General features: G+C 35.4%; 2 protein-coding genes across 2 annotated transcripts in view; both read left to right on the forward strand.

Annotated features, from left to right (window-relative positions):
• The first annotated feature begins 118 nt into the window (after positions 1–118).
• Positions 119–19,349, forward strand: LOC131436883 (tryptophan 5-hydroxylase 1). Its single transcript, XM_058605852.1, has 9 exons — positions 119–465; positions 11,678–12,005; positions 12,067–12,232; positions 12,291–12,341; positions 12,501–12,782; positions 12,845–12,971; positions 13,037–13,269; positions 18,863–19,079; positions 19,143–19,349. The coding sequence occupies exons 1-9, from the start codon at positions 358–360 to the stop codon at positions 19,194–19,196; spliced, it is 1,566 nt and encodes a 521-aa protein (XP_058461835.1). The 5' UTR covers positions 119–357; the 3' UTR covers positions 19,197–19,349.
• A 2,415-nt stretch (positions 19,350–21,764) lies between these two features.
• Positions 21,765–27,098, forward strand: part of LOC131436931 (uncharacterized) — a 62,768-nt gene continuing 57,434 nt past the window's right edge. Inside the window, exon 1 of the mRNA XM_058605926.1 lies at positions 21,765–21,997. The gene's annotated coding sequence lies outside the window, so the exon portion shown is untranslated. The remainder of the gene's footprint in view (positions 21,998–27,098) is intronic.

The following is a 27,098-nucleotide window of genomic DNA, read 5'->3' on the forward strand; positions in this document are numbered from 1 at the left end:
GATCGGATGCTGTCAGGTGGTGAGAGAACGTGGTGATGGGGCCGGCCGTTCGGGAAAGGATACAAACTGTGATAATGGGTCGGAAAATCGGCTAGGTATAAAAAGCAGAAAAGTTCTATCGAGATTCAACAGTTGTTTTTCATCTGCCGTGCGTGTCGGGACGCCACTGGAAGCTCGGTGCTTAGTTCCATAGTTCCAGTTCGGGTTGGTGGCTTGATAATTTCCAGTGACTGCTGTTGAGCAAATGGGAAGTTTCAAGTGGATTATAATTTTTTGTGCATTTTGAAGTGGACTTGTAGTGGACATTTTCTTCTTTGGTTTGCTGTACCATATCAGTAAAATATTGATAAGAGCACGATGAGTGGATCTGGTAAAGGATTACTTGGATTATGGCTGTACCACAGTGGCGAACAGGAGTGGACCGTTAAGGAAGGCAGCCCGTTGCACAAGCGGAAGGAATTTGCTGTAATTATCAACATCATAATTTTAAAGTGTTCAGTTATTGATTTTAAATTTTTTTTCGTGGTTACGATTCTGAGAGTCAGTAATACATTAATGTTTAAAGTTTGTGGTGCCAATCAATTTGCAACCAAAGTATTCTGTTTGGATATGTTATTTGCTAGTCTGTACAGATTTTTTTCCCGTGTTCGTATAAATGTATTCTAATGCAAACCTCGGTGGAAAACTTAAAAAAAACTCGGATTTAGATTTTATAAGAAAACATTTATTGAGAATAGTATTCCATGCAAAATCCGGAGAAACTTATAATAGAAAACAGGAAATAAATCTAATTGCGTCTCTCTCTGTCACGCTTGTGTTGTCGACTGAATATAGATTTCGTTTCCACAATTTGCGACAGGGTCTGAAGGCAACGCTTACTCTTCTTAATTTTCTTTTATTAAAATTCACAAAATTTTATTTAATCATTTCATTGGTGTTGAGTGTTTTTCGAGTTTCGGTTTATCAGTCTAGTAAAACATCAAAAACGATTGGTTGTTTCAATGTACGATTTTTTACGGTGATTTACATAATTTAGAAATGCTATTTTAGTTGTTGCTATAATTATCTTTTCTATCTGAAGAGGTTTACTTACAGAAACTATGCATTTTTTTCTTGAATGAGTTTTTATGTCTCACATAGGTTGTCCAGTGTGTATAAATTGTGCTTGCAGCTTTAAGCAGTGAAGTATAGAAAAACGGTGACACTCATGGTGTAAGCATGGGGTAATTATCATCAAACCATAGAAAACTAAATTTTAATTAGTCACTCCGGCCGCTATATTTATACACTCATATAAATAAAAAATCTACTCATTCAACAACAAAGATCATGGTTTCTGCAAGTAGACCATCTCAGACAAAAAAGACTACGAAGTTAGTATTTGAATAAAATCATCAAAAACGTGCTTGATCCACCTAGCAGTGAGATGATACCTTTTTGCCTTTCTCATATAGAAAGGTTATGCAATCACTTGAAAAACCAACCAGTGAAAATTGGCCCGGAGGGCCAAGTGTCATATACCATTCGACTCAGTTCATCGAGCTGAGCAATGTCTGTGTGTGTGTGTGTGTGTGTGTATGTATGTGTGTGTGTGTGTATGTGTCAAATAATCTCACTAGGTTTTCTCGGAGATGGCTGAACCGATTTTGACAAACTAGGATTCAAATGAAAGGTCTCGTGGTCCCATACGGAATTCCTAAATTTCATCCGGATCCGACTTCCGGTTCCGGAATTATAGGGTAAAGTGTGTTCAATATTGTACACCATCACTTAAACCGGCGAAACAAAAAACGTAAAAAAATTTTTAAACTGGTCTCAAAATTACACAAATCGATAGTCATTATTAGTAGGCAACTAAACAAACCGATTCCGGCTATCCTGGTTCCCGGTATCCGGTTCCGGAAGTACCGGAAATAGTGGTCATATATACCAAAATGGATCTCACTCACTTTTCTCAGCGATGGTTTGACCGATTTCCACAAACTTAGATTCAAATGAAAGGTCTTCCGGTCCGATACGGAATTCCTGAATTTCATCCGGATCCGACTTCCGGTTCCGGAATTATAGGGTAAAGTGTGTTCAATATTGTACACCGTCACTTAAACCGGCGAAACAAAAAACGTAAAAAAAATTCTAAACTGGTCTCAAAACTACACAAATCGATAGTCATTATCAGTAGGCAACTAAACAAACCGATTCCGGCTATCCTGGATCCCGGTATCCGGTTCCGGATTCCGGAAAGTGCATATAATAGTGAACCCATTTCGTTTTCTTAAGGATGGCTTACGCAATCAAAGCACTGTTTTATTCTGTATGTTATGCATAAACAATCTCTTGGTTTCTTCCAAAACTCGAAGAGAATTTTTTTGAATAGAATACCACAATATTATATGTACATGAGGAAGGCATCATTACACCACTAGGTGGATTAAAACAGGTTTTTTTTTCAATCCGCATGTGTTTTTTGTATGAATATACTTCGGTGTTTTAGTTCTCATGACATTATTTTAATGACCGTCCTTTCAAGCGGCAATTTAAAGTTCTATGCACTCATTACCCTGTAATGTCGAAACTGCTAATCGGATCGAATTTGAATCTAAATGTGTAATAATCGATTGAACATTCCATGAGATGTCGAAATAAGTTCTACTTTAGAGTTTACGGTTATATACGGTACTACCAGAACCGGTATTCAGGAACCAGCATAACCGAAAACGATTCGTATGGCCATAAATTAATATGACAAATAAATTGCAATAGTTTTGAGTCCAACTTTGAAGCTCTGTTGGATTGTTATCTTATATATCTGTATTAATCTTCAAAACTCATCACCCATTTATCCAGAATAGGATAAAATTCATTAATTTTGTATGGGACCATATTTTTTTTAAATTCAATTTGGACTTTTTTGAGAAAACGATTAAGCTTTGAGAAACGAATTGATACTGTAACAGGAATTCTAAAATCGATGTAGCCGAAGTCAGGAGCTGTATAGTTTACATTTGATTCAAACTGTTTGAGAAATCGTAGTGCGAATTAAATTTTTGGGTACCTTCCGAATCGAAAATTGAATACCGCTAAAATTGAAATAAGTTTATTGGGTTATCGACTATCCAGATCTGGAAACCCGGTAAACCTGACTGATTTATGTGAAATGGACATTTTTATACTAATCACCCTATATCACATAAACCGGAAGTTGGATCGGACTAAAAAGCGAGATGTTTTATAGGATCTTAAGACCTTTCATTTCAATCTTTTATGGTTCCTGGATTTTATTTGAATCTTAGATCGTTTTAGACATCTACGAGAAAAATGAGTAACACTATTTTAATTTCGTTACACATATCCTGTAGTTCCGGAACCAGAATTCAGATCCAAACGTAATTCTGGAACCTTGTTAGGTAACATACGACTTTTCATGTAAATCTGAGTTTGTAGAACACGGTTGAGTCATCTCCGAGAAAATTGAGTGAAATTATCTATCACATACGTATTTGCTGATCTCGACGAACTGATTCGAATGGTATATGGGTGATATGTTCTTCCAGCATTTATAGTAAGTAGTTTAAATCAATATAATTATGGAATTGCTTTCAACTTGGAAATGCTGCCATCATCTGGTTTACATATATCATATTCGAAAGATTATGTTGCCAAAAACGAACCGTGCTAAAATCGGTCCAAGGCTAAATGTCATGAAAAAGGATGCTGTACACAGTCTTTTTGGTACTTAGAAACAATTGTATGTAACAGTATAAAAAATCGTGTTTCACGTTGCTCCCAAGCATTACTTTGTCATTCAGCACTCAAAACTCTTACTACTGGAATAAGGCAAAAAGTCGCTTACACAATAATATCGATATCTCCGTTAAAACTGGACGGATTTTGACAATCTAAGGCTTGTTGGATAGCTATTACCGTGCGAAATCTAAGTCTAAAAACATATTCTGTTTTCAAGATCAATTGTGACAGATGTTGTCAAAAAAAAAAATGAAAATTTTGACATAAAACTTCGCATAACTCGAAAAGTGTTTACTTCGATCTCAAATCCATTCAACAGCGTTTTGGGTGACGGGGAGATCTTCCATTAGCGACTAGTTTGATCAAAATCGGTCCAGCCATCTCTGAGATCTCGACCTCTTAGCTGACAACACACATACAGACTCACATACATACGCACACACACACACACACACACACACGGACATTTGCTCAGTTCGTCGAGCTGAATTAATTAGATTAATCGTAAGTACATGCTACTTTTTCCCACCGTTCAAGCAATTTTCGAATTCCATCTTGAAAAAAAATCTCATCTTTTAACGTGATCCTAATTTAAAGAAAATTTTCGATTTCTGTGAAAGAAATTTTTTTTTCTGTATTATTTGGTTAGGCTAAAATTTTGCATAAGCGTTATTCATGGCCAACGAAACAATTTGCACACAATCATACAATCATCAATTTGATCTTTTTAATCTAGCTTTAACACCTTTGGGAATGGGCTAAGCAAAAATTCTTTGAAAATTTTCAATAACATATGTTTCAGAAACGGTGGGTCCGATCGATTTGGTGTCTTCTGCGATGGTTTAGGTAATTATAAGTACTATGTAAAATAAATTTAGTACAGTTTAAAAGAATGTTTGATTTTTATTTTAAAAAGAACGCTTGAAATTCAAATATCTCAAAAAAGGTATTTTGAATTTTTTATATTTTTTACTGCCTACATTCTTTCTAGAATGGAGAAATAATATTTGAAAAGGTTACATATTTAAAAAATATTGTAAATTTTTGAAAATCATGACAAACGTTGTTTTTTTTACTGTTCAACAAAATTTTATGAAAGAACGTTAAATTTCCATTGAAAAAAATGTTTATCAAAATTCTCGAGATACACCGGTTTAAAAAAATCGGGATTTTTTTTAACGATTTTGGATGATCTTTGAATCTTCCCGTATGTAACTACTATCAGACCTGCCTAACAACCTATTCCATGTATCATCAAACCCATACTCCTTAACGTTTGACGATATCTGGTATAGTCGGTTTATGGTATCCGTTCATGCATAACATGTGAACATATAATAAAATTTTTTTGAAACATTAAACAAATTGTTAAGTAAATGCTTATATTTATTTTATGTTATGGTTTTTAGAACGTATAAAATATATGGAAAATGAATCAAAAAATATGTTTCCCAGTGATCGTAAAGAATGAAAAAATATGTTTCCTAGTTTTCTGAAATAAATATACCTGTTATTTTTTAAGAATAAGCCTGTAGTTATATTTTTCCTGATCTTATAAAAATGTACCTGTTAGTTGTTACAGGTCCCCAAGTTAGTATATAACACATGGATCAATAAGTCCCGAGACTAAAGCAGAGATGGCGCTCGTAGGAAACCAGTAACCACGTCTTTCTAGAGTACTAACCTTTGCTTGAAACGGGTCAAAATTTTAAGTCGATCCGACCAGAAACAGCTGAGTTATCGAGGTTGGAGTAAAGTCGTTTTGTAGTTTGTTTAAAAAATGGAACAAACCGAATTTCGTGTTTTGATAAAACATTGTTTTTTAATGGGTAAAAACACCGAAAAATGTTATCCGGACTCTTGTCCACCAAAAGCAACGATTTGTTGGTGGTTCGCCGAGTTTAAACGTGGTCGTACCGACACAAATGACGCGGAACACCGAAAAATGTGAGCGAAGTGACAAAAATTATAATGAAAGATCGTAAAGTGAAGCTCCGTGAGATTGCTGATATGACACAGATATCATATGGAAGTGTATTTACTATCCTTCATGAAAAATTGAGCATGAAAAAGGTTTTTTCCAAGTGGGTGCCGCGATTGCTGCAATGCACCCTGCCACAAGTCGAAGAAAACAATGGCGAAATTGAACGAATTGGGCTTTGATCTGCTTCCCCACCCCCCATACTCGCCAGATTTAGCCCCCAGTGACTACTGGCCCTTTGCAGATCTTAAAAAAATGCTCCAGGGAAAAAGATTTGGCTCAAATGAGGAGGTCATCGCTAAAACTGAAGCTTATTTTGAAGCGAAAGATAAATTTTTTTATAAACATGGTATTGAAAAATTGGAAAAACGTTGGAACTATTGTATCACCCTAAAAGGTGATTTTGTTGATGAATAAAAAAAAAATTTGCAAAAAAAATGTTGTTTCCATTGTTAGTCTCGGGACTTATTGATCCATGTGTTAAAACAATCTGGTACTGCGAATAAACAAGCTAGAAAGAAACGAGTGGCAGGCAAGTGATAATCAAGTGAAAACAGGAAATAGCTCAGAATTGATGAATGAAGTACAAAATGAATAGCTTCTTCTTCTGGGATTGCGTAAACAAGTTTTCTAAGAAGTTAGTTTTTTCTTGGTTTCGGTTACAGAGGTTTTAACCTTTAGGTCATTTTCCTCTTCAGGCTAGAGAAGCTTTCTGACCCTATGTGCGAGGTCGAGCATCGAATCCAGGTGGGCTGCGTGAAAGGCATTGACTTTCCCATCACGTTATACCAGTCCCCTAAATTAGTTGAACTAGGATTTGTTGAAAAAATCTGCCTAACAAAAATTGTACAATTCGCTATTCATGTCGTTAGAAGTTGAACAAACGAACTGCTCAATCTAGTAGCGATGACTTATCAAGTAGTGAAGAGGAAGATGCTTGTATGGATGTTCAAAGACAGGAAACAATTCAAGCAATAACAGAAACAACAATAGAGTCAACAAATTACAACATGATTGTTCTTTGTCAGGAAACATTAGAAGCGACGTCAGCAACATCAGTAGAGACAACGTACTCAAACGTTCCAGGAAAACATCCAAAAGGTTGATATTGATATTTTCAATGAATCAATTTCGAGTATTGCCGTGGCCTAAATTGACAAAACAAGAATTAGTTCTGTTAAATATATTATGGAGAAATATCACGAGATAATAAACAGCATCAGAAGATATATATTTGCTCTAAACAAAGAAGTTAGTACTGATGAAGGAAAAATGGACGAGTTGTATGAAATACTTGAGCAGCTCGAGAAAAAGTTTCCCTGTGAAGGGGGCTGAACAATTTCAACTCTTAGCTGTACTGCCTAAGTCATGGGCAACCGAGAAAAAAAGAAAACATTTAATACGACGATATACACGGCTACGGAAGCAAAAAGATAACTGAATGAGAGCGGTGTGCATTCTACTATTGAATCGACGGCAGCCAGTGGTCTGCCGTTTGCGAGAAACCTATAACCGATTTAAGGAACTGAATACTGAAATACAAATTGGATTTTTATCTTTTGCTCAACTTCAGCCTAAGAACTGTAAACTATTAGCAGGATCAGGGACTCACAATTTGTGTGTATGTACCATTCACGAAAATGTTAATCTCTTCATTATTTTAATAAAAATGGGTCACAACTGACAGATGCAATATAGAAAAACGTTCATAAAATAGAAGAAAGAGATTGTTTTTTATTCTGTTCAAAAGTTAGAAAAACAAAAACAAAAATAAAACGCTCCCGAATTTCGTTTTTCAAGCCGCTGTATCTTGTGAACGGTGTATAGTAAAATTCTGATTAACATCTATTTTATTGGAAATATAGCGTTCTTTTATAAAATCTTGTAGAAAAATATAAAAACAATTGTTTATCACAATTTTCAAAATTTTTCATTATTTTGAATATATGTAACATTTCAGAATATGGAACGGGTATAGCGTCATGGGATAGTCGACGCCTATCACGCAGCCCACCTGGGTTCGATTCCCAACTCCGCACATAGGGTCAGAAAAATTTTCTGGTCCGAAGAGGCGAATGACCTTGAAGTGTTAAAAACCTCTATAATTGAAACAAAAAAAATTCTGAATATTATTTTTCCGTTCTATAAATTGGACTTTAGCTACAAAATATAAAAAAAAAATAAAAAATAAAATAATGCATTTTCTGGGATATTTGAATTTTAGATGTCGTTTCTAAAACAAGACAATTTTTTCCAAAGCACTAATATTTTTTGTATAGTTCTTGGAATTACATTAAACATTGCAGAAAATACCAAATCAATCGGACCCACCGTTTCTGAGATATACATTATTGAAAATGTTCAAGGGATTCAAGGTCAAGGGATTTTTGGGATTACTCAGTATTCATTGCAAGATCCGGAGAAACAAAAGTACAGTAGAAAACAGGAAATTCATCTAATGACGTTTATCGCTCTGTCTTGCTTGTGTTGTCGACTGAACATAAATTTCATTTTCACAATTTGCGATAGAGGCTAAATGCAGAACTTATTCTTCTTAATTTTTTTTGATGAAATTTCGGTTTATCAGTCTAATAAAACAGCAAAAAAGACATGTTGTTTCAATGTCACACTTTTTCGGCGAATGATTTGACAGTTTTCGACGATTTCATAATTCAAAACTGATATTTTCGTTTATGTTACAATCAACTTTTCTACCTGAGGAGCTACCTACAGAAACTAATCGTTTTGTTGTTGAATGAGTCCTCAGAATCCGCGGGAAATATAAAATAAATCACCGAAACTGTCGAGCAAGTCGCTTTTGCCGTTTCAAAACAAAGCCTTGGTATTACATTCCTGTAGTGTAATTTGACATTTTGTTTCAACAGACTTCGCAACCGATTCAGAGTGTACAGAACAAGTGCATGACTAGTGCTACGATTCTTCTGACACTACGAATCCTTCCAGGTCGGGGGTCGAACATACGACAACTGGTTTGTAAGACCAGCGCCCTATGCATTGAACCGCCAACCCGGGACCATTTGCCTTTTCACTAGACGAATAAAATTTATTAAATTGAATTAACTTGAATTACTTTTATCTATTCTAGGGTTATGCTATTCCAGTTCATCTCAGCTCCATTAGTCATTTCTTACACGAAAACCATTAGTAAGAATGAGATCTGCTATCTCTGTTTGACAGATTAACTTTAAGAGTAGGATGAAATTAGGTGCGCGTTACTAAGACAAAAGTAATGCACAATTTTTGAACTATTTTTTTGTGTTATTAGATTTTATCACAATGCTGTATATGACACTCGGCCCTCCGGGTCTCAGTTCAAAAGTCTATTTCCACAGTGATTGCATAATCTCTCTATATGATATGAACTTTTATTTAATGGGATGAAAAATATAATTCTATCAGTAGCGTTGATCATAACTTTTCTATTTGAGACGAATTAGCTATCGGTTGAAGGTCTATTTAATAAAGAAAACTAGCTAATAATGTTTCGATTATATCGATATTTTCGAAAATTTAACAATCTTTAGCTTATTGCACTTTGGAGCAAGGAAATGGGGCTGAATTCTCATAATCATATTCCACAACTTTTATATCAACTTATTACAATAATCCATCAAATACATGCGGACGGTTATCACAGACTTACTAGCAAATAAACTAATTCATTAAAGCGGATCATTTGATTCGTTTAAGATTCTTCAGAGTTTATTTTGAGAAGAATATGCTATTTTCGAAACATCTTAAAATTCAATTTATCAATTCCATCGAAAATGACCGCTTACCTAGACTGCAAAACAGACAAGTACTACTGTGACCAAAAATAGAGAGACTTTGTTCATAATTTCAAAATCCTTTGTTTATTCTTTTAAATTTATTTCGTCCCCCTCAAAGTAATCAACTCCCTCCCCCCAGATCCAATACGTGTGCGTAGCGATTCACATTTGATGTTTTCAATTGACTCAATGCGGTTTCCTCGGAACGGTTGTTTGACTTTGCTGAATAGCCAGAAGTCACACGGAGCTAAATCAGGTGAATACGGTGGTTGTGGAACGATATTGGTTTATAAATTTGATTTGAGCGAAACAAAAAGTACAAGCGTCTGTTTGCTTTGGTATTCGACGCAAAAAGATCGTGCTGCTATAACACATACATGACATTTATCAAAATGACGCTGTCTGCTTTCTGTCAAGAGTTAAGGTGGGGTGCCGGCAACCGAACATCTTCCCCTAAAGACTGTCCCAGAAAGTATGGACGCAACCAAAAACCGCTACCATTTCGCAATGGTTCAGAATCTGTCAATTTTTATGGATGCGTCCTGTTGTTTATACTCTTCTCTAACCACTTAGGCAGTTGTTTATTCGTTTTCATTAGTTTGTTTCGAAATGCGTGGACTTTCAGCAGAATAACGTCGAAAAATTGTGTACAAATGGTGCACAGAACGTCACTGAGAAAGATAGCAAAAATGGAAGGAGTAAGTGAAAAAGCCTTGCGAAATGCAATCAGGAAATTCGGTGAGGATAACACCTTTGAGGATAAATCGAAAACGGGTCGAAAAAAAGGTCCTGCTAACCCTTAGTTGCATAAACGTATACTAAAGGCGTTCGAGCAAAAGAAGGAGGTTTCAGTTCAGTGCACTTCGAAGTCAAATGTTCTTCGTGCTAAAGAACGTTTGAATCTTCGAATCTATAAGAAACAGAAACAATCAAAACGTAGTCCGAAACAAGAAGCATCGATCAGGCCGAGGGTTCGAAAGCTGTACAATTCTCGCTGGAAATTTGAACTGCATATTCATGGACGACGAAACCTACGTGAAACTCGATTATAAATCCTTGCCGGGACCACAATATTATACGGTGCGAGAAGAGCAAGTGTTAAACCAATCCGAGACATCAATTGAAGTCGAAAAATTTGGTAAGAAAGCTATGGCCTGGCAAACAATTTGTAGCTGCGGTAAGATTTCGAAACACTTCATCACCACTGCTTCAATGAACAGCGAAATATACATCAAGGAATGTTTACAAAAAACGACTTCTACCCATGATTCGAGGCCACAAGGATCCTGTTGTCTTCTGGCTAGATCTTGCTTCTTACCACTACTCGAAATCAACGGTACCAAAAATGTCACTTTCGTCCCAAAAGACATGAATTCACCAAATTTCCCACAACTTCGACCAATTGAGGAATTTAGGGCACTAACGAAGGCACCTCTTATGAAACATGTCTCGGCAGCCGAACCCATTCAACAGTTCGAAAAAGATTGGAAAAAAGTGTCAAAACTTGTCGCCAAGAAGTCTGTATGGAATTTAATGAGGAACGTTCGCAAGAAGGTGCGCCAGCTAGTCTACAATGGCTAAGTAGCAAATGTTTAGAATAATATTCTGTTGTTGTAGTCTAATATTATCAGTATATCGAATAAAATTTGAATATCTAACACTCCCCCTAGAAAAAGGGTGACAACGAGATCCAACTCAAAAAAAAAATTATTTAAAAAATCGGCTCAATCAGCCACGTAAAGCTTGTACGCAAATAGGCCTGAATAAAAATATCTTTTAAATAAAAAAAACATTTATTTTCGTTTAGTTTTCGACCCATCCGAGCATGAACTGCTACTACACTGATGAATCGGGAACGAAACATAAATAACAGTGAAATTATGGTGAATTTTCTTCTTTTGGATTTAATCTGCAACAGTTTTGAAAATATCGAGAAATTTTAACTAAAATTTTGTCGCAAAAAGCTTTTCAAATATTATTTTGTCAAAATTTCTCCAAAATCAACCACTAAGAGCGCTTCAAAAACAATAGTTGAAGCAAGCAGTTAAATTTTACTAGAACAATGGAAGAAAATATATTTGGCATGTTTCGAGTATTTAAAAATGCAAAATAAAAACTTACTTGAAGATCACTTACAACATTCTATCACACACAATTACAGCAAGGCAAGTCGGTAGACTGCAGCAATGGAAACGATCACAGGGCCGACAAAACATCCATCATTTTCACACTCAAAAATCAAGTCGGTGGATTGGCCCGGGCTCTACAGGTTTTCCAGGAGCTGGGAATCAACGTGCTGCACGTGGAACTGAACAGAACGGGCGATCTTTGCGAGCAGGCCGATGTTCTGGTCGACATTGAGTGCGATGCAAACAAACTGGACCAGGTGTTGCGCTTGCTGAAACGTGAGGTACAATCGGTAAACTATGCTGCGCCGGTGGCAAACGATGGACCTCCACCGACTCCACTGTCCGCTTGTGGGAGTTTTGGTAAGTTGAAATAAATACCGACTGTAGAGTGTCCCCATTTGGTTTCATTCGCATTTGTCAGATTTCGGAGAGATGCACTGGTTCCCGAGGAAAATATCCGATCTCGATCGGGCACAGAATGTGCTGATGTACGGAAGCGCATTGGACGCAGACCATCCCGGATTCAAGGATCCAGTTTACCGCAAGCGAAGGGAGCAATTTGCTGCCATAGCCAACTCGTACAAATAGTAAGCAGTATATGTTAGAGAATAGCCAATTCAACTATATTCCACTTTCAATTTGCAGTGGCAACCCAATCCCGAGGGTTCAGTATACGGCGGAAGAGATCAGAACATGGTAAATTGAGTTTATATTTCACTCCTTGCAGGATGATGTCTTACACAAATATCAGTGCAATGGTGGTAATTGCATTGAATGGAGCCAATTTATCTTTTTCTAATAGGAATATTCAAATCAGTTTAATTGAATTTAATGGTTCCGTTCTTACGTTTGCAGGGGAACCGTCTTTCGTGAGTTACACAAACTTTATCTCAAGCATGCAGTTCCCGAGTACATGGAAAATTGGCCGGAGCTGGTGAAATACTGCGGCTACCGGGAGGACAATCTTCCCCAGCTGCAAGACATCAATGTGTTTCTCAAGCGGAAGACTGGCTTCCAAATACGACCGGTGGCTGGCTATCTTTCTCCAAGAGATTTTCTCTCCGGACTGGCATTCCGAGTTTTTCACTGCACCCAGTATATTCGACATGCCTCCGATCCATTCTACACACCGGAACCGTAAATTAAAATTTCAAATTTTAATTCTATAGTGGTTACAATTTGAAATTTTGTATTTCCAGCGATTGCTGTCATGAGCTGCTAGGTCACATGCCGCTGCTGGCCAACCCTAGTTTTGCTCAGTTCTCACAGGAGCTTGGTCTGGCTTCGTTGGGTGCTACCGAGGATGATATCAATAAATTAGCCACGGTAGTACAGTGGAGTACTGAATCGGGAAGTGTTCATTTGATTCGACTGAATCTTTTGTTTTTTAGTTGTACTTTTTCACGGTTGAGTTCGGACTGTGCCGGCAGAAGGACGGTAGCTTCAAGGTGTTCGGAGCGGGACTGCTCTCGTCGGTAGCCGAACTCAATCATGCCATCACCACCACGGACAAGATCAAACGGTTCGATCCGGAAGTGACCTGCAGAGAAGAGTGTATTATTACTGCCTACCAGAATGCATATTACTACACGGACTCGTTCGAAGAAGCCAAGGAAAAGATGAGGTGAGTTATCAATTTTGTTCAATTTTTTTCAATTGACTTTTCCGACTTTTAACGAGTAATTTATTCAAATCCCATTTTCGAGTCAAGTCACGAATTCGTCGTATGAAGCAAACTGTTATCCAGTAATGTAATACATTAGTTGTCGGAACAGATCGAAATTCTATGGTGCTATATCTGAACCGTATGGTAGGTGAAGAAGCTCTTTCCATTCTAGTGTTTGGAGATAAGTTTTAACAATGCTGGCAATGTTCGGTGGCGCATTGTCGTGAAGCAAGATGAATTTGTTGTGCTTGTCGGTAGCTTCCAGTCGCTTTGGTGTAATTCTCGGCTCAAACGCATTCATTGCCAACGGTTGAGCTCCCATGAGATTTTTATCGGAGGGCCTTAGCAACTCTTGATATATGTCACTCTTCTGGTCCCCCCAAATACAGAACACCTTTAAATCGTGGATATTGGGCTTCACTGTTTATGTTGCTGCGTGGATCCCTAGCATTTGCAACTATCGTACGAGAACCATTTTTCATCCCCAGTAAAATTCTCTTTTGACTCTGTTATTCGGATAGCAATTTACAAGTATCCACTTTAATTCAGGCACAAGGAAACAGTTTGCTGTGTCTCTCTCAATGGTTGAGCGAGCTCTGCCTTTGTATGATAACAATTGGTATTTGGCCAACAATTATTCTAATTCTTAATTTTGGACTTTTTCTATCTTCGATCACGCTCTCATTTTAAAACTACCGTTCTCAAACTTTCAAGACCAGTCTTCGTAGGTTTTTGCTTTTCTTATATAGAACACTGTTAAAACCGACCAATGTGCACTCGATTTTCTTAAAGATGGCGGAACTTAGATTCAAAAGATAGTTGATTTTTATTCGGATTTGATTTTCGGTTCCAGAGTAGAACACTTGATTTGTTCAAAGACCACGTCACCTATTTTCACAAGCATAGATTAAATTGAAAGCTCTTGGAAATCTTCAGCCTGCTATTGAATTTTATCTAGATTCGACATCCAGTTTCAAGGTAAAAAATAGTTAGGTAAAATAAAAAAATAATTAAAAAAGAGACTTGGTTTTCACATAGCCTGCTTTTGATTTTTATTGGGATACTACTTTCGGTTCCAAAGTAACGGGATGAATAGTGCAGAATTATTAAAAAAAAAATATTCCTACCGTTATATAGAAATCAGAGATGACTTACTCGTCTGGAAATGCTATAAAAAAAGGAAAGACTCTCATAAGCTTAAATTCAAATCAAAGAGGTCACAGTCACATAGCCAACCATTGATCGTTCTCTGATTCCGGTTCGGGAGTAACAGAGTAAAATTAAGTAATAATTTTAATATGCAATTGAATTTTATCAGCATCCGACTTCCGGTTCTAGAATTATTGGATAAAATGAGCAAAACTAAAAAACGCATTCGCAAGCATTTTTCTTATAGATGTCTTCACCGATTTCATAAATCTATATTCAAATTGAAGCTGTTATGATCGCATAAATTGCTATTGAATTTGATTTGAATAATCAGTCATAGAAACAGAAATGTCATGATTGTGTTTTTATAAAGCTTATACCTTAACCTTAAGTGAACAGTAATTAGCAACATTTATCATAACTTGTTAGTTAGTAGTTAAACAAGCTCGCTACGCCTAAGCTGGTTCCCGATTTTCGATTCAGGAAGCACTTGAAATATTTTTCAAAAAAACTCTGCATGGTCGAATTTTCCGAAATAGTTTGGATTGAAATGAATGTTTCATTGAACGAATCCGGATTTCGGATCACTATGGATAGTTGTTCAAATATCGACATTTCATATCAAACATTTATGTCGATTGTATCTAATTGCATCTAAGAAAATTTTAAAGTAAAATATTATTGTTGTATCTTCATTGATTTAAAATTGTATATTGTAAATTGTAGTTTATTTGCCATTTATTTCAGTAAGAGAAAAATGATCATACTCTTTCACTATAACGTTTGAAACACCAAAAGTTTTTGATCATAGTTTTATATAGGAATAAATACCACTCTTGACAAATAAAATTTTTGTGCAATTGAAATAGAATTATTCATGGACTGGAAAATTGTACATCTAATTCATTTTTTGGTATATGCATAAAAACGTGCTACAATTTTTATGTAATTCTGATATGGTTCTAAAGCTTATTCTCCAGAAATACGCATTTTTTAGTCTCGGCATATGCTAAAGTTGTGAAGCATTTGAATGCTCAAAGCGGAATGCTATTAACGTTATAATTATATATGTATAAAAACACTCTCCTGAAACTGATTTTTTTATACTCATCAGCATGTATTTCCTAAAACCGAACCGAAAGTCGTATCCGGAATAAATTCGGTAAGATCATAAGACCTTTCATATGAACCTAAGCTTGTGAAAATCAACCAAATTTTCAATCTTATTTTGCACATTTTACTCCATAACTCCGGAGCCGGAATTCAGAACCATATGAAATTCAAGATCAGGCTATTTGAATTGAAGAAAATCGGTTCAGCGGTCTCTGAGAAAATCGATTAAACGATTATGAGAGTGTTTTCTGAGAAAATTTAGTGCACTTTTTTGCCTTTCTCGTATAGAAAGGTTATGCAATCACTGTGCAACCGACTTTTGAACCGAGGCCCACAGGGCCGAGTGTCATATACCGTTCGACTCAGTTCTTCGAGTACGCAAAATGTCTGTGTGTGTATATAACGTTTTTTTTGCACTGACTTTTACAAACTAAAACTAAAATGAAAGGTCTTGTGGTTCCATACAAAATTCCTGAATTTTATTTTTTGTCTGACTTCCGGTTTTGGAGTTTTGGGGTATAATGAGCAAAAAAATTAAAATATGTGTACTAATTTTTCTCAGAGATGGCTGAACCAATTTTCACAAACTTAGATTTAAATGAATAATCTCACGGTCCTTCACAAAACTATTGAATTTCATTTTTATCCGACTTCCGGTCTCGGAATTATAATTCACTTACTCGTTTTTCTCAGAGATTTGCACGATTAAGAACGCGCGCGTCTTAAACTTAGCGTTTAACCAGAAGAAAAATATATCCATTGATCAAACGTTTCCCGTATAATCGACGAAGTTTAGTCTAGTCCGATTTTTAGTAAGAAGAAATATAATAAGATATTGTAAATAAGATAAATATAAATAAATAAAATTGCAAATAAGTCTAAGGAACGATCTCATCAGTATGCTGCTTTTCCTATTCGCATTGCTGTAAACAACGCAAGATGACTGCAAGAATACTGAAAAAATAAAAAAAATTAACACTCGCGGATGAAATTGCAGCAAACCAATTTAAGATTCTCATCTTGAATCACACGATTTACTTGTAAATTTTCACACATTTCATATAAATTCGATAAAATAATCCTGATAACACCGACAATGATATGCACTATCTACAGCGTTGCCAGGTTGCCAGATTTGTCTGGTAAATGTCAGATTTTTCTCGTCTCGCCAGACACTCAAACTAACCAAATCTTTTTCCAAATTTTCCCAGATTTTTCAAATTTTCCTAGATTTTGTCAGATTTTGCTAGATCTTTACGGTTTTGGCCTCTATACTACTCAATGTGGAGAGACCATTTTTTCTATTTTTTTGCTCACTGAAAATGAAGCCCGGCAAAAATTTCCTTGTATATAGTAGACCCAGACAAATCCAGATAAATTTTTGAGTTGTGACAGATTTTTGAAAAAAAAAACGTGGCAACTCTGACTATCACTTAAAATAACTGTTTCGACCAATTACTTTACTGTAAGTTGTTTGATATACATTGACATTAGACTTGTTTCAGAGCAACACTTAGGCACCGCATCGTACTCCCAGTGATGCCAACTCGACAGTAACACGAATTAGAAACACACTTTCTTTCCCAAAATGAAGCAAATTTTAAAAACCTATCTTAATCCACCTAGTGCTGTGATGATGCTTTTTTCATTAATATGAGAAATCAATGCTTGTTTCTTATTGGAGTTTTGACAATCCTTTTCCAGAGCCGGAACCCGGAGGCTGTCATGGTCCTGAAAAGCTTTTCTATCCATCAATAGCCAGACCTACAAATTCAAACAGTTTTAAAATCTGCTTTGGAAATCTGTGTCGAAAATTTAATGATGGGTAGAGATTGGTACCAACATATAATAGGTTCAACAAAAAATATACTCTATTCAAATAAAGATTTTAAAGATACATACTTTGTTTGAATTAAAACGATCTGATTCACCTCATGCATTATTTCGATTGAGTCAATTAAACGAAAATAAGACCAAACGACAGCAGTAAGGTATCGCTGTAATGAAGTTTTATTTTTACAGAAAAAAATCAGCTACAGAGGTTTGCACAGCTCAGATCGGTAATCCAATTTAAGTGTGTATCGTTTTGGTATCGCCATTTTATACGATTGTTTGAAAGTTTTCACACTCATCGTTCTGTAATTACGAAATCGGAAGTCGGATTCGGATGAAATTGCACAATAACGTTTGAAACAATGAGGGATTTAATTTAAATTCAGGATTTGAGAAAATCTGTTGAAGCATTGCTAAGAAATCGAAGTGAATTCCGTTTTTGAAGTTTTTTTTCACTTCTATCGGTGTTTTCGGAATCGGGGACTTGTAGTGACAAAGTAGGTTTATATATATATATATATATATATATATATATATATATATATATATATATATATATATATATATATATATATATATATATATATATATATATATATATATATATATATATATATATATATATATATATATATATATATATATATATATATATATATATATATATATATATCCACCAACTAACAAGATCTGCAAACTAGAAGATTTTATTGATCCATTTTTATAAAAAAAATGCACCTCTTTTCATCATTGCTTATGAAAAAGTGCTCATGAAATTGAACATTTTCACTTATCGCGCTGTAATTACGGAACCGAGAGTCGGATCTGGATCGAATTTGGGAGCTTCATGAGAACAATAAAATCTTTCATTTTCATCTTAGTTTGTGAAAATCGGTTAAGAAATTTTCAATAAATTGACACGCAATTTTTCAGAAACTTGCATATATTACCCTGTAATTTCGTATCAAGATAAAATTCAATATCAGGCTAACATACTATAAAACCTTTCATTTGAATCTAAGTTTGTGGAAATCGGTTCAACCATCTGTGAGAAAATTGAGTGACATTATTTGACAAACACAGAGACAAACATACACACACAAGCATTTGCTCAGTTCGTTAAACTAAATCGTGGTTGAAAGGTTTTTTTTCACTTCAGATATGAGCCAAATTGTATTAAACTGTGTATTCTCCAAGCAATTTTTGTTGCGTTTAGGATAGTAAAATGTAACCCAATATTTTATGCAAACATTTATATAGGTTGTTTGTCAAATATCGTCACAGTACGCACCGGCCTCATACTACCCTTGCGTGCGTTAATCAAAACGTCAAATATTTCACCAAATTATTTCAACGCTGATTATGAGCACTTATAATATTGGCAACTATGCAAAAGTCAACAAGTGTCACTGATACATTATATCTCGTTTCGAATTACACACTCGATCATTTCTAGGGCATTCGCCGAAACCATTCAGCGACCCTTCGGCGTCCGCTACAATCCGTACACCCAGACGGTGGAGGTCCTCAGCAATGCTAAAAAGATCACTGCTCTGGTCAGTGAGCTTCGTGGAGATTTGAGCATTGTGTCGGCGGCTTTGAAGAAGGTCTCCGCCCTCGATGAGAATCTGGACGTGGAGTCGATCGAGAAGCTGCTTTCGGCGAAATTGAATGTGAGAATTAGAAACATCTGTATTTTTTATTTAGTACTAAACTCTTCTGTTCTATCATCTTAGGTCACCGATAAAAGTCCTAACTCGGAAAGCTCCGACTCGACCGATAAGGCATAGTAAGGTTAGAATTGTCGATACTTTTACAAACGGACCAATATGAGCAAGATGACTTAAAGTAAATCAGCGTGTGTACTATCAATCAGATTCCATTATTGAACCAGTTTCAAATTATTGTGAATGTTTAAAGAATAAATATCTTGATGTTGCAAATCTGACCAGTGTTTCGGAAAACCACACATTTTAACTCTTGATTTTTTTATTATGCCTAATTAAAATTTTTATGCAGGTGTAATCTATTCGTTTATCTCCTACGGTTACTTATTTAATCAAGGCTTTCCAGTCTTCTTTAGTGCTTGTAACTCAGTGATACACCCTAACCAAATTTTACGTTGAAAAAAATTTTTTTTTACGTAGCACAGCCCGAATAATGTATGCTTTTTAACAACGAGGTTAATTACAAATAACCAACTTCGTAAAAATAGGTTTTTGCATATGGTGGAAACATATGCTCTAACAACATACATATACATATATTCTAGGAACAGATTTCAAGAAAATATGCAATTTTATTTTGAAATTGTTCAAAATGGCGACCTACTCTTAGGCATGTTTGGAAGTGTTTTAGCTGCAGATGCATAATTTATGTCAGTTTAAAAAAAAAATTAAATCTGGAAATTTAAACTAAACTAAACTAAACAATTGGCAACCCAAATTTCGCGTTTTTTTATATCTACCTATCGACATTTACTTTGAAGAGGAATTCCGAAAGACTCGGTAATCGCTGAGTAAATTATAATAGTAAACGATAGAGAAAATTTTTCTTTTTCGGACGGTGTTAAAATTAATACTCTATTTATCATAGTTCGATAGCAATTTCTTTCATAAGTGGATATGTAAAGGTTGTTTATTGGTCGTTATTACCAAAAAAAAAAAAACACATGAAATATAGAGAAAAAAATGCAGCATGTATCACTTATAATTTTTACATTAGAACTGCCCGAATGAATAAAACTAAAACAGGTGGCTGTGGACACGTTTGTTTCAGTTTCAGTCATGGTTCTGATCTCCCACATTCTTAGAAAAAATGAAATTTACACTTGTAAATTCAAGCATGCCGTAATTTATTCGTTAATGACTCAATATAACATCTATTAACATTATATTATTTGCATCTGTATCGATGTAAGCTTCGGCTAAATGAAATGTGAAGTTATTGATATGACTTGTCTTTACATGCTTGGAATTGTGAATGTAAGTGGATCGCGATGCTCCTTTTATAAAGATGTAAATTTTTCTAAATGTGCATATAAAACTTCCAGCTGCTGAATTAGCTCTTAAGGGCTGAGCAAGTAGGTCACGTAAAACCACGTGGCTCGCTGTGCGTATTACATTTCTCTCCATGCTCTCTCGCAAATGTGTAAAATGACTCTCGATGTGACCGGGTGGCCAAGAAAGTTTTGATATTTTCGGTTACAAGTTTGACTACATCACATAAAATGCAAGAAAGCTGCCGCTTGTTTGGCAGCCTTTTTGAGCCGATTTTATTTCTCTCTCATGTTACGTTATCAGGGAACTAAAATGGCGCCGACATAGAAATCGACTTACCTCCACAAAAATAGCTTTCACTTAATTTTCATCGCGACAACATATATGTTTTTATGCACAAATCGCATCTAAATTAAATTATCTAGACATTTTCAGGATAGATTTTTGATCCATGCTTTTGAAGGCGAGATATTCAATGTACAAGTTGAAAGTTGCCGTTTTCCGCTATGCAATTCATCCTTCAGAAAAAAGTTTCCCGACCGATAAAGTTAAACAATCATTCTGAAATAATCTATTCACAGAATAATCTAAACTAATTTTCTAAGAGGTTGTCAGTTGGGTTTTTTGATATTCGTCACCGTTTCTGAGAAAATCAGATTTGAAGCATGAAAATAGCTCTCTAAAACGCCCTAAAACAAACTGGCCTCAGCCCTTAAGGTTCTCTAGTAGACAAAATATTTCGAGCAAGGGTTTATCAATCATGAGACTATTAAAAACGATTTTAGAGCCAGTATATCGAAATCATTTTATAAATTTCCTTTTAACCAAAGTTTATCATCATGATTCATGACTGTCTTTTTTTTTTCAAGAAGGCCGAATCTTACATTGGAGTATTGCTTGGACTTTTTACGAAGCAGCCAGGAATTGATGCTCCATTTTCGTATACCTGACCCATTGCACTCTGTTAAAGAATCTACCACGTTGCATCAAAGAATGCGTTGCGACGCTGACTGACTGAGCGCACATATTCTGATAGCAACATTTGTATCACATCCGTCGGAGGCGTAAGAAGAAACCAACACATTGAACCTAGAACAGGCGCTGCTTGACGTTCGTTTCTACTTTGCCACTGTTTTTCGACAGAAAGTGTACACACCGTCGCTATGCTGCATCCACCAACAGCGGTAGGGAAAAATTGAGGATGACGACGACGACGACAAAGAACAACAACATAACGACGCACGGGTGGCGACGGTGGCATCACGACGACACTTGCAACGACGACGACGACGACGACGACGACCACGAAGAAACGCAGTAGCAGCAGGCGGTGGCGGCGACGTCGACTCTGCTTGACATTTCTGCGTTGTGTGTAGTCTTGCTACCTTCAGTGTGTGCAGTGTGCGAGTGATGTCAACAGGTGTTTTGGCGTCGTTCTGGAATTTTGTTGGTTTTTCGCAAAATTCATTTTGAAAAAGCTTTTGTGGTGTGTCATAGATTGTCTCATTACTGGACGCAGTGTTTCACGTGGTGTTGTAGTATTTGAAGTGTGATAACAGGACTTCCAGCCGTGGATTATCGAGTTTCTGCCGGTAAGTTAAATTTTATGCACGGATATGTTGATGGATAATTTTTTTACCAAACAAGAGTGACGAGCACGAATTCGACGAATATTAGGCTTGCTTAGATGGAATGGTCTACAACTGATCAACAATTTCACGAAGATAATTGGAAAATAATAATTTTTTCTTAGTATTTCTTAAATACATATGCATAAAATGTAATTCTTCTTTCTCCTCCTATCGATGCTTTGCGACATGCTCGACATTATATGCGACGTCGGTGGCAATTTCATACAACATTGCGTGCGAGTTTAATTTTATCCTCTATGAGCGAACACTCGGTACTATCTATTGCCAAGGCACAGACACGAAACAGATGATTTTATTTCATCTGTGAGACATTATTAATTTCATAAAAATCTTTCTAAAATTATGCGAATGAACTAACAATATGATTATCACGAGATAGCGCAGGGGCTGATTTGGTTTTGATATCTCTTAAGTTTATACGATTGCAGGAACTTTAGGAAATTTAGGCATTAGGGGTAATAATGTTTTCGTACTGTTATTGGATTTAGGTCTGAAAAACATATTAGACATACTAGAGTCCGTTTGAAAATTAATTTAAAAAAATTACTCGAATTTAAAATAAATTCACACTAAAGAAAAATTCATAACAAAATTGTTTAAACTAGGATATGGTTGTTCGAAACAAATGTTGGTTGTTTAAAAAAAATCATAGGTTGAATCAAACCAGCATTGTTACTGTCACAATATCTACAAAAGAATTCGTGAAAATTATGCGGAATTTATCCTTTTTTACAAAAAGTTTTTCTGCGAGTTAGGTTGTAAAAATAGACAAACACAAATTTTGAGCGTTTCTAACCTACTTCTCTCTAAACTAGTTATTTATCTTGAAATTATTTCAATTTAAAATGAATATGAATACCGAATACAGACACACATTTGACGAATTCTCTGTTCACATTTTGCGTACAAAATTACTGAAAAATGACATAGATTTGTATCATCGTATTCAGCCATAAGTAAAAATGTTGGCATTCAATCATAGCGAGAAAAATAAAATGAATATGAGAACCTATGAAACTCCAATTCAAAAAGTAGAATTTAAGGTGAAATGTAGCGGAATGCGAAAATCGCGTTTTTGATCAATTATTCAAAAACCAGACCGATTTTCGAAAAACCAAAAACACTTAAGTTTTCGAAATCAAATTTATCATAACTAAGTATTCTTAGAATTTTGAAATTTTGCTTTGCCGAGCCGTAATTGGTTTTTTAAATGTATAAACCGTTACTGTTCCGTTCCACGGGGATGAATTTAGAACTGAAAAGTAGTGTTTGTAGCAGAATTTCACAAAGAATCTGAAAATGCAACTCAAAATTATAAAATATTAGCTAAAACAACCGAAATTTGAAAAAGTTTACATAAACTTTTCCGCATTTTTTTTATTGCTTGCCCGCTGCTGTTTCGTATTGAGGTGGTGTGAGAAATGCATGGTGGGCACGGTGGCATTATATCGTGAGTAAAAATTACATATAAAATAATGTTGTGTGTTGAAATAAAAACGAGTTGAGTACAATAAAATGGGTGTTGTAAGAAATCGTTTATTTTCTAAGTAACTGTCATTTATAATACTAATAATGTCCAATTCTGTTGAGTTCAATGCATTGATGTTGCTGAAGCAATAAAGCTTCACTATAACTTCATCATTGACAAGCTACTGAATGAAATGAATACAAGCCAAGTATTATCGTTTATTAACCTGTGATACAAACAATGTGATAAAAATTGAGAGTCAGCTTCGAGCCAGTCAGCATGGAAAACTTATTGGAATTCATTGGTTTTTCAATTATTATGAATACAATTAATCAACGCTTGATTTTCCTTTCAAAATCGATTGAATAATAATGAACTACGAAATAACTTTATATTTAATTTCGTGCCCCAAATATGTGCTTGAGAAACGATTCACTTAATAAAGGGTGATTTTTTAAGAGCTTGAGAACTTTTTTAAACAATAAAACGCATAAAATTTGCAAAATCTCATCGGTTCTTTATTTTAAACGTTAGATTGGTACATGACATTTACTTTTTGAAGACAATTTCATTTAAATGTTGACCGCGGCTGCGTCTTAGGTGGTCCATTCGGAAAATCCGCTTTTTTATCGACAAATTTTGTTCAGCGATGAGGCTCATTTCTGGTTGAATGGCTACGTAAATAAGCAAAATTGCCGCATTTGGAGTGAAGAGCAACCAGAAGCCGTTCAAGAACTGCCCATGCATCCCGAAAAATGCACTGTTTGGTGTGGTTTGTACGCTGGTGGAATCATTGGACCGTATTTTTTCAAAGATGCTGTTGGACGCAACGTTACAGTGAATGGCGATCGCTATCGTTCGATGCTAACAAACTTTTTGTTGCCAAAAATGGAAGAACTGAACTTGGTTGACATGTGGTTTCAACAAGATGGCGCTACATGCCACACAGCTCGCGATTCTATGGCCATTTTGAGGGAAAACTTCGGAGAACAATTCATCTCAAGAAATGGACCGGTAAGTTGGCCACCAAGATCATGCGATTTGACGCCTTTAGACTATTTTTTGTGGGGCTACGTCAAGTCTAAAGTGTACAGAAATAAGCCAGTAACTATTCCAGCTTTGGAAGACAACATTTCCGAAGAAATTCGGGCTATTCCGGCCGAAATGCTCGAAAAAGTTGCCCAAAATTGGACTTTCCGAATGGACCACCTAAGACGCAGCCGCGGTCAACATTTAAATGAAATTATCTTCAAAAAGTAAATGTCATGTACCAATCTAACGTTTAAAATAAAGAACCGATGAGATTTTGCAAATTTTATGCGTTTTATTGTTTAAAAAAGTTCTCAAGCTCTTAAAAAATCACCCTTTAATTTCAACTGCATAGTAAGAAGAACTCATGCGAGTCAAGCAAATACTTTTACGTATATTCTATCTCATCGGCGGGAAGGGCCTGGTGAACTACTGGCAAAGATATCGAAAATACTTGAATGTTCTCTTGTCTTCAATCGTTCTTTTGAAGAAGAATCCATGCTTGCTACTAAGCAGAGGCATATACATGGTTAGCAAGTTATTCAATACATATACATATAACCTTATGTTAGTCATTCATAATTACTCATGATTTATAGCTCTAGTGTAAGAGTAATCACTAACAAAACGATTGAATTAGCATATATTCAAAGTGTGAAGGATTCAAAAATCCATTACGGCAATCTTTTGTACAAGCCAATATAACGAGAGGTAAACCCACTGCGCTCAATCATTGTAAAAAGTCCTTGTTTCTATGTGTCCGTTTTTCTTGGTATGCTTTGTGCGACGGTTCGTTCAACTGAAGCGGATAAAATTTTGCGCGCATTTTATGACGCTACATTTCACCAACGTGCCTTGCAAAAAAAAATGGTAACAGCTAATACTGTCGATATTTGTTTGTTGAAATATGATGGCACTTAATCTAACGTATTTTGTAAACGAATGTATAAATGTTTATTTATACTAGATTTTAACCATTAGATCTTCCACCGAAGATTTTTAATCGGAGAGACTGACTCCTAGTAGATATTTTCGAGGAGGGCGCAGATTATTCAGTTTGCCGACTTTTCTCAATAATAATCCCGATCAGATTTGTGGAACACTCCATTAGAACGACGTTTAAACGTCATTATATTTCTTCACATTAGATTTTGACAAAGCAGTACTTTTTAATTGGATCATGGACTAATTAGTGAATATACAACTAACAAACACACCAACCAACGATATTGCAACGAGCGATTTCTGACTGTTCAGTAGTTGCAGTAGTATAAGTGCATGGAAAACAAATTTACTTCGATTGACAATATGGTCGCAATTTTGGTAGAGGTATGTTCTTAAGGTGATAGTTTATAAAACAAATAACAAAAAAGATATTTTTACAAAAGATATGGAACTCGAAATTTGTTCCAAAATTTTTTTTAAGTGTTTGGAAAATAATTATCGAACTGTCAAAAACAACCGTGCTCACGAGCAGGGTGTTTTGTTTTTGAGAATCGATACTATTCGACTGTGATTTGCTATTTCAGGTATCCTTAATATGTCTGATATGTAATAACATCATTGTGTTTAGTTGGAATAACATAACCTAACTGAAATAGAACACCTGTTGTCGGAGTGGTTTTTGAGTTTCATATTCGCAATTAGGTGTGTTATATTATACACACGTTTTTTTTCAGGGGTGTATGTATCTAACTATAGGGATCCAGTTACCGAAGTATCTACGATGGGTAGGAGACGCGCATGGATTTGTCTAAGAGAACAGATTCAGTTCATAGCAACAATTCTTCATTCGATGGGATGTAATAAAAGAATGTGTTAGTTCTCTTATTAGCCGGAAGCTGTCCAAGATTGATAAAAAACATTTTTAAAACACTCATCGAACAGTTCAGTCCATTAGAGAAGGGAAGGAATGTCCAAATATGCTGAACTTTATTTCGATAAAATTACTGGAAAGCACAAACATTTATTTTGACATGTATTCAAAAATCATTGAATTTTGAAGTATAAAGTATAAAGACGTTTTTAGAATAAAACTTGTTTGCAAGTTTATAGCTTAAATCGCCACAATATCTATTAAATGCTCTAAACCTTTCTTGTCAATGCTCTGTAAATCATCGTCTTTTTTTAGAAGCGAGTTGCAGTAGTAAGCAGTAAATTTTGTTGTTCATCTAGTCGTTCATAAAATATAATCGTCATTTTCTCACATTTTCCATATGATGAAAATTCAGTACTGATATCCCATTGACATCAATAACAAATGAAGTCGGTTTTATGCCATTCTGAGGTGTTTCAATCTTTGTTTTTAATGTTTTTAATTTCAAATTTAGCAGATGTTTAATTCTATGGTATATGTTATTAAACTGTACCAGCTATTAGAAATGTCCAAAACAACCTTTTTTGAGGGATTTCATTAGAATTCATTACCTACTCGAAACAATGTAAGAAGAGCTTCGGCGTTACAACACACAACATTGAAAGTACGACGATTTTACAGTAGCTATAGATTCTAAGGCACGAAATAACCATGGAAAAAATTGTTCA

This window comes from Malaya genurostris, chromosome 3, assembly GCF_030247185.1.
Source record: "Malaya genurostris strain Urasoe2022 chromosome 3, Malgen_1.1, whole genome shotgun sequence".
Taxonomy (NCBI): Eukaryota; Metazoa; Arthropoda; class Insecta; order Diptera; family Culicidae; genus Malaya; species Malaya genurostris.

Excerpts from the sequence above, each read along its gene's own strand:
- LOC131436883 (XM_058605852.1), top strand. The coding sequence starts at position 358 with ATGAGTGGATCTGGTAAAGGATTACTTGGATTATGGCTGTACCACAGT. Across the intron at positions 12,233-12,290 it reads ATAGCCAACTCGTACAAATA|TGGCAACCCAATCCCGAGGG; the intron begins GTAAGCAGTATA and ends TTCAATTTGCAG. Across the intron at positions 13,270-18,862 it reads GAAGCCAAGGAAAAGATGAG|GGCATTCGCCGAAACCATTC; the intron begins GTGAGTTATCAA and ends GATCATTTCTAG.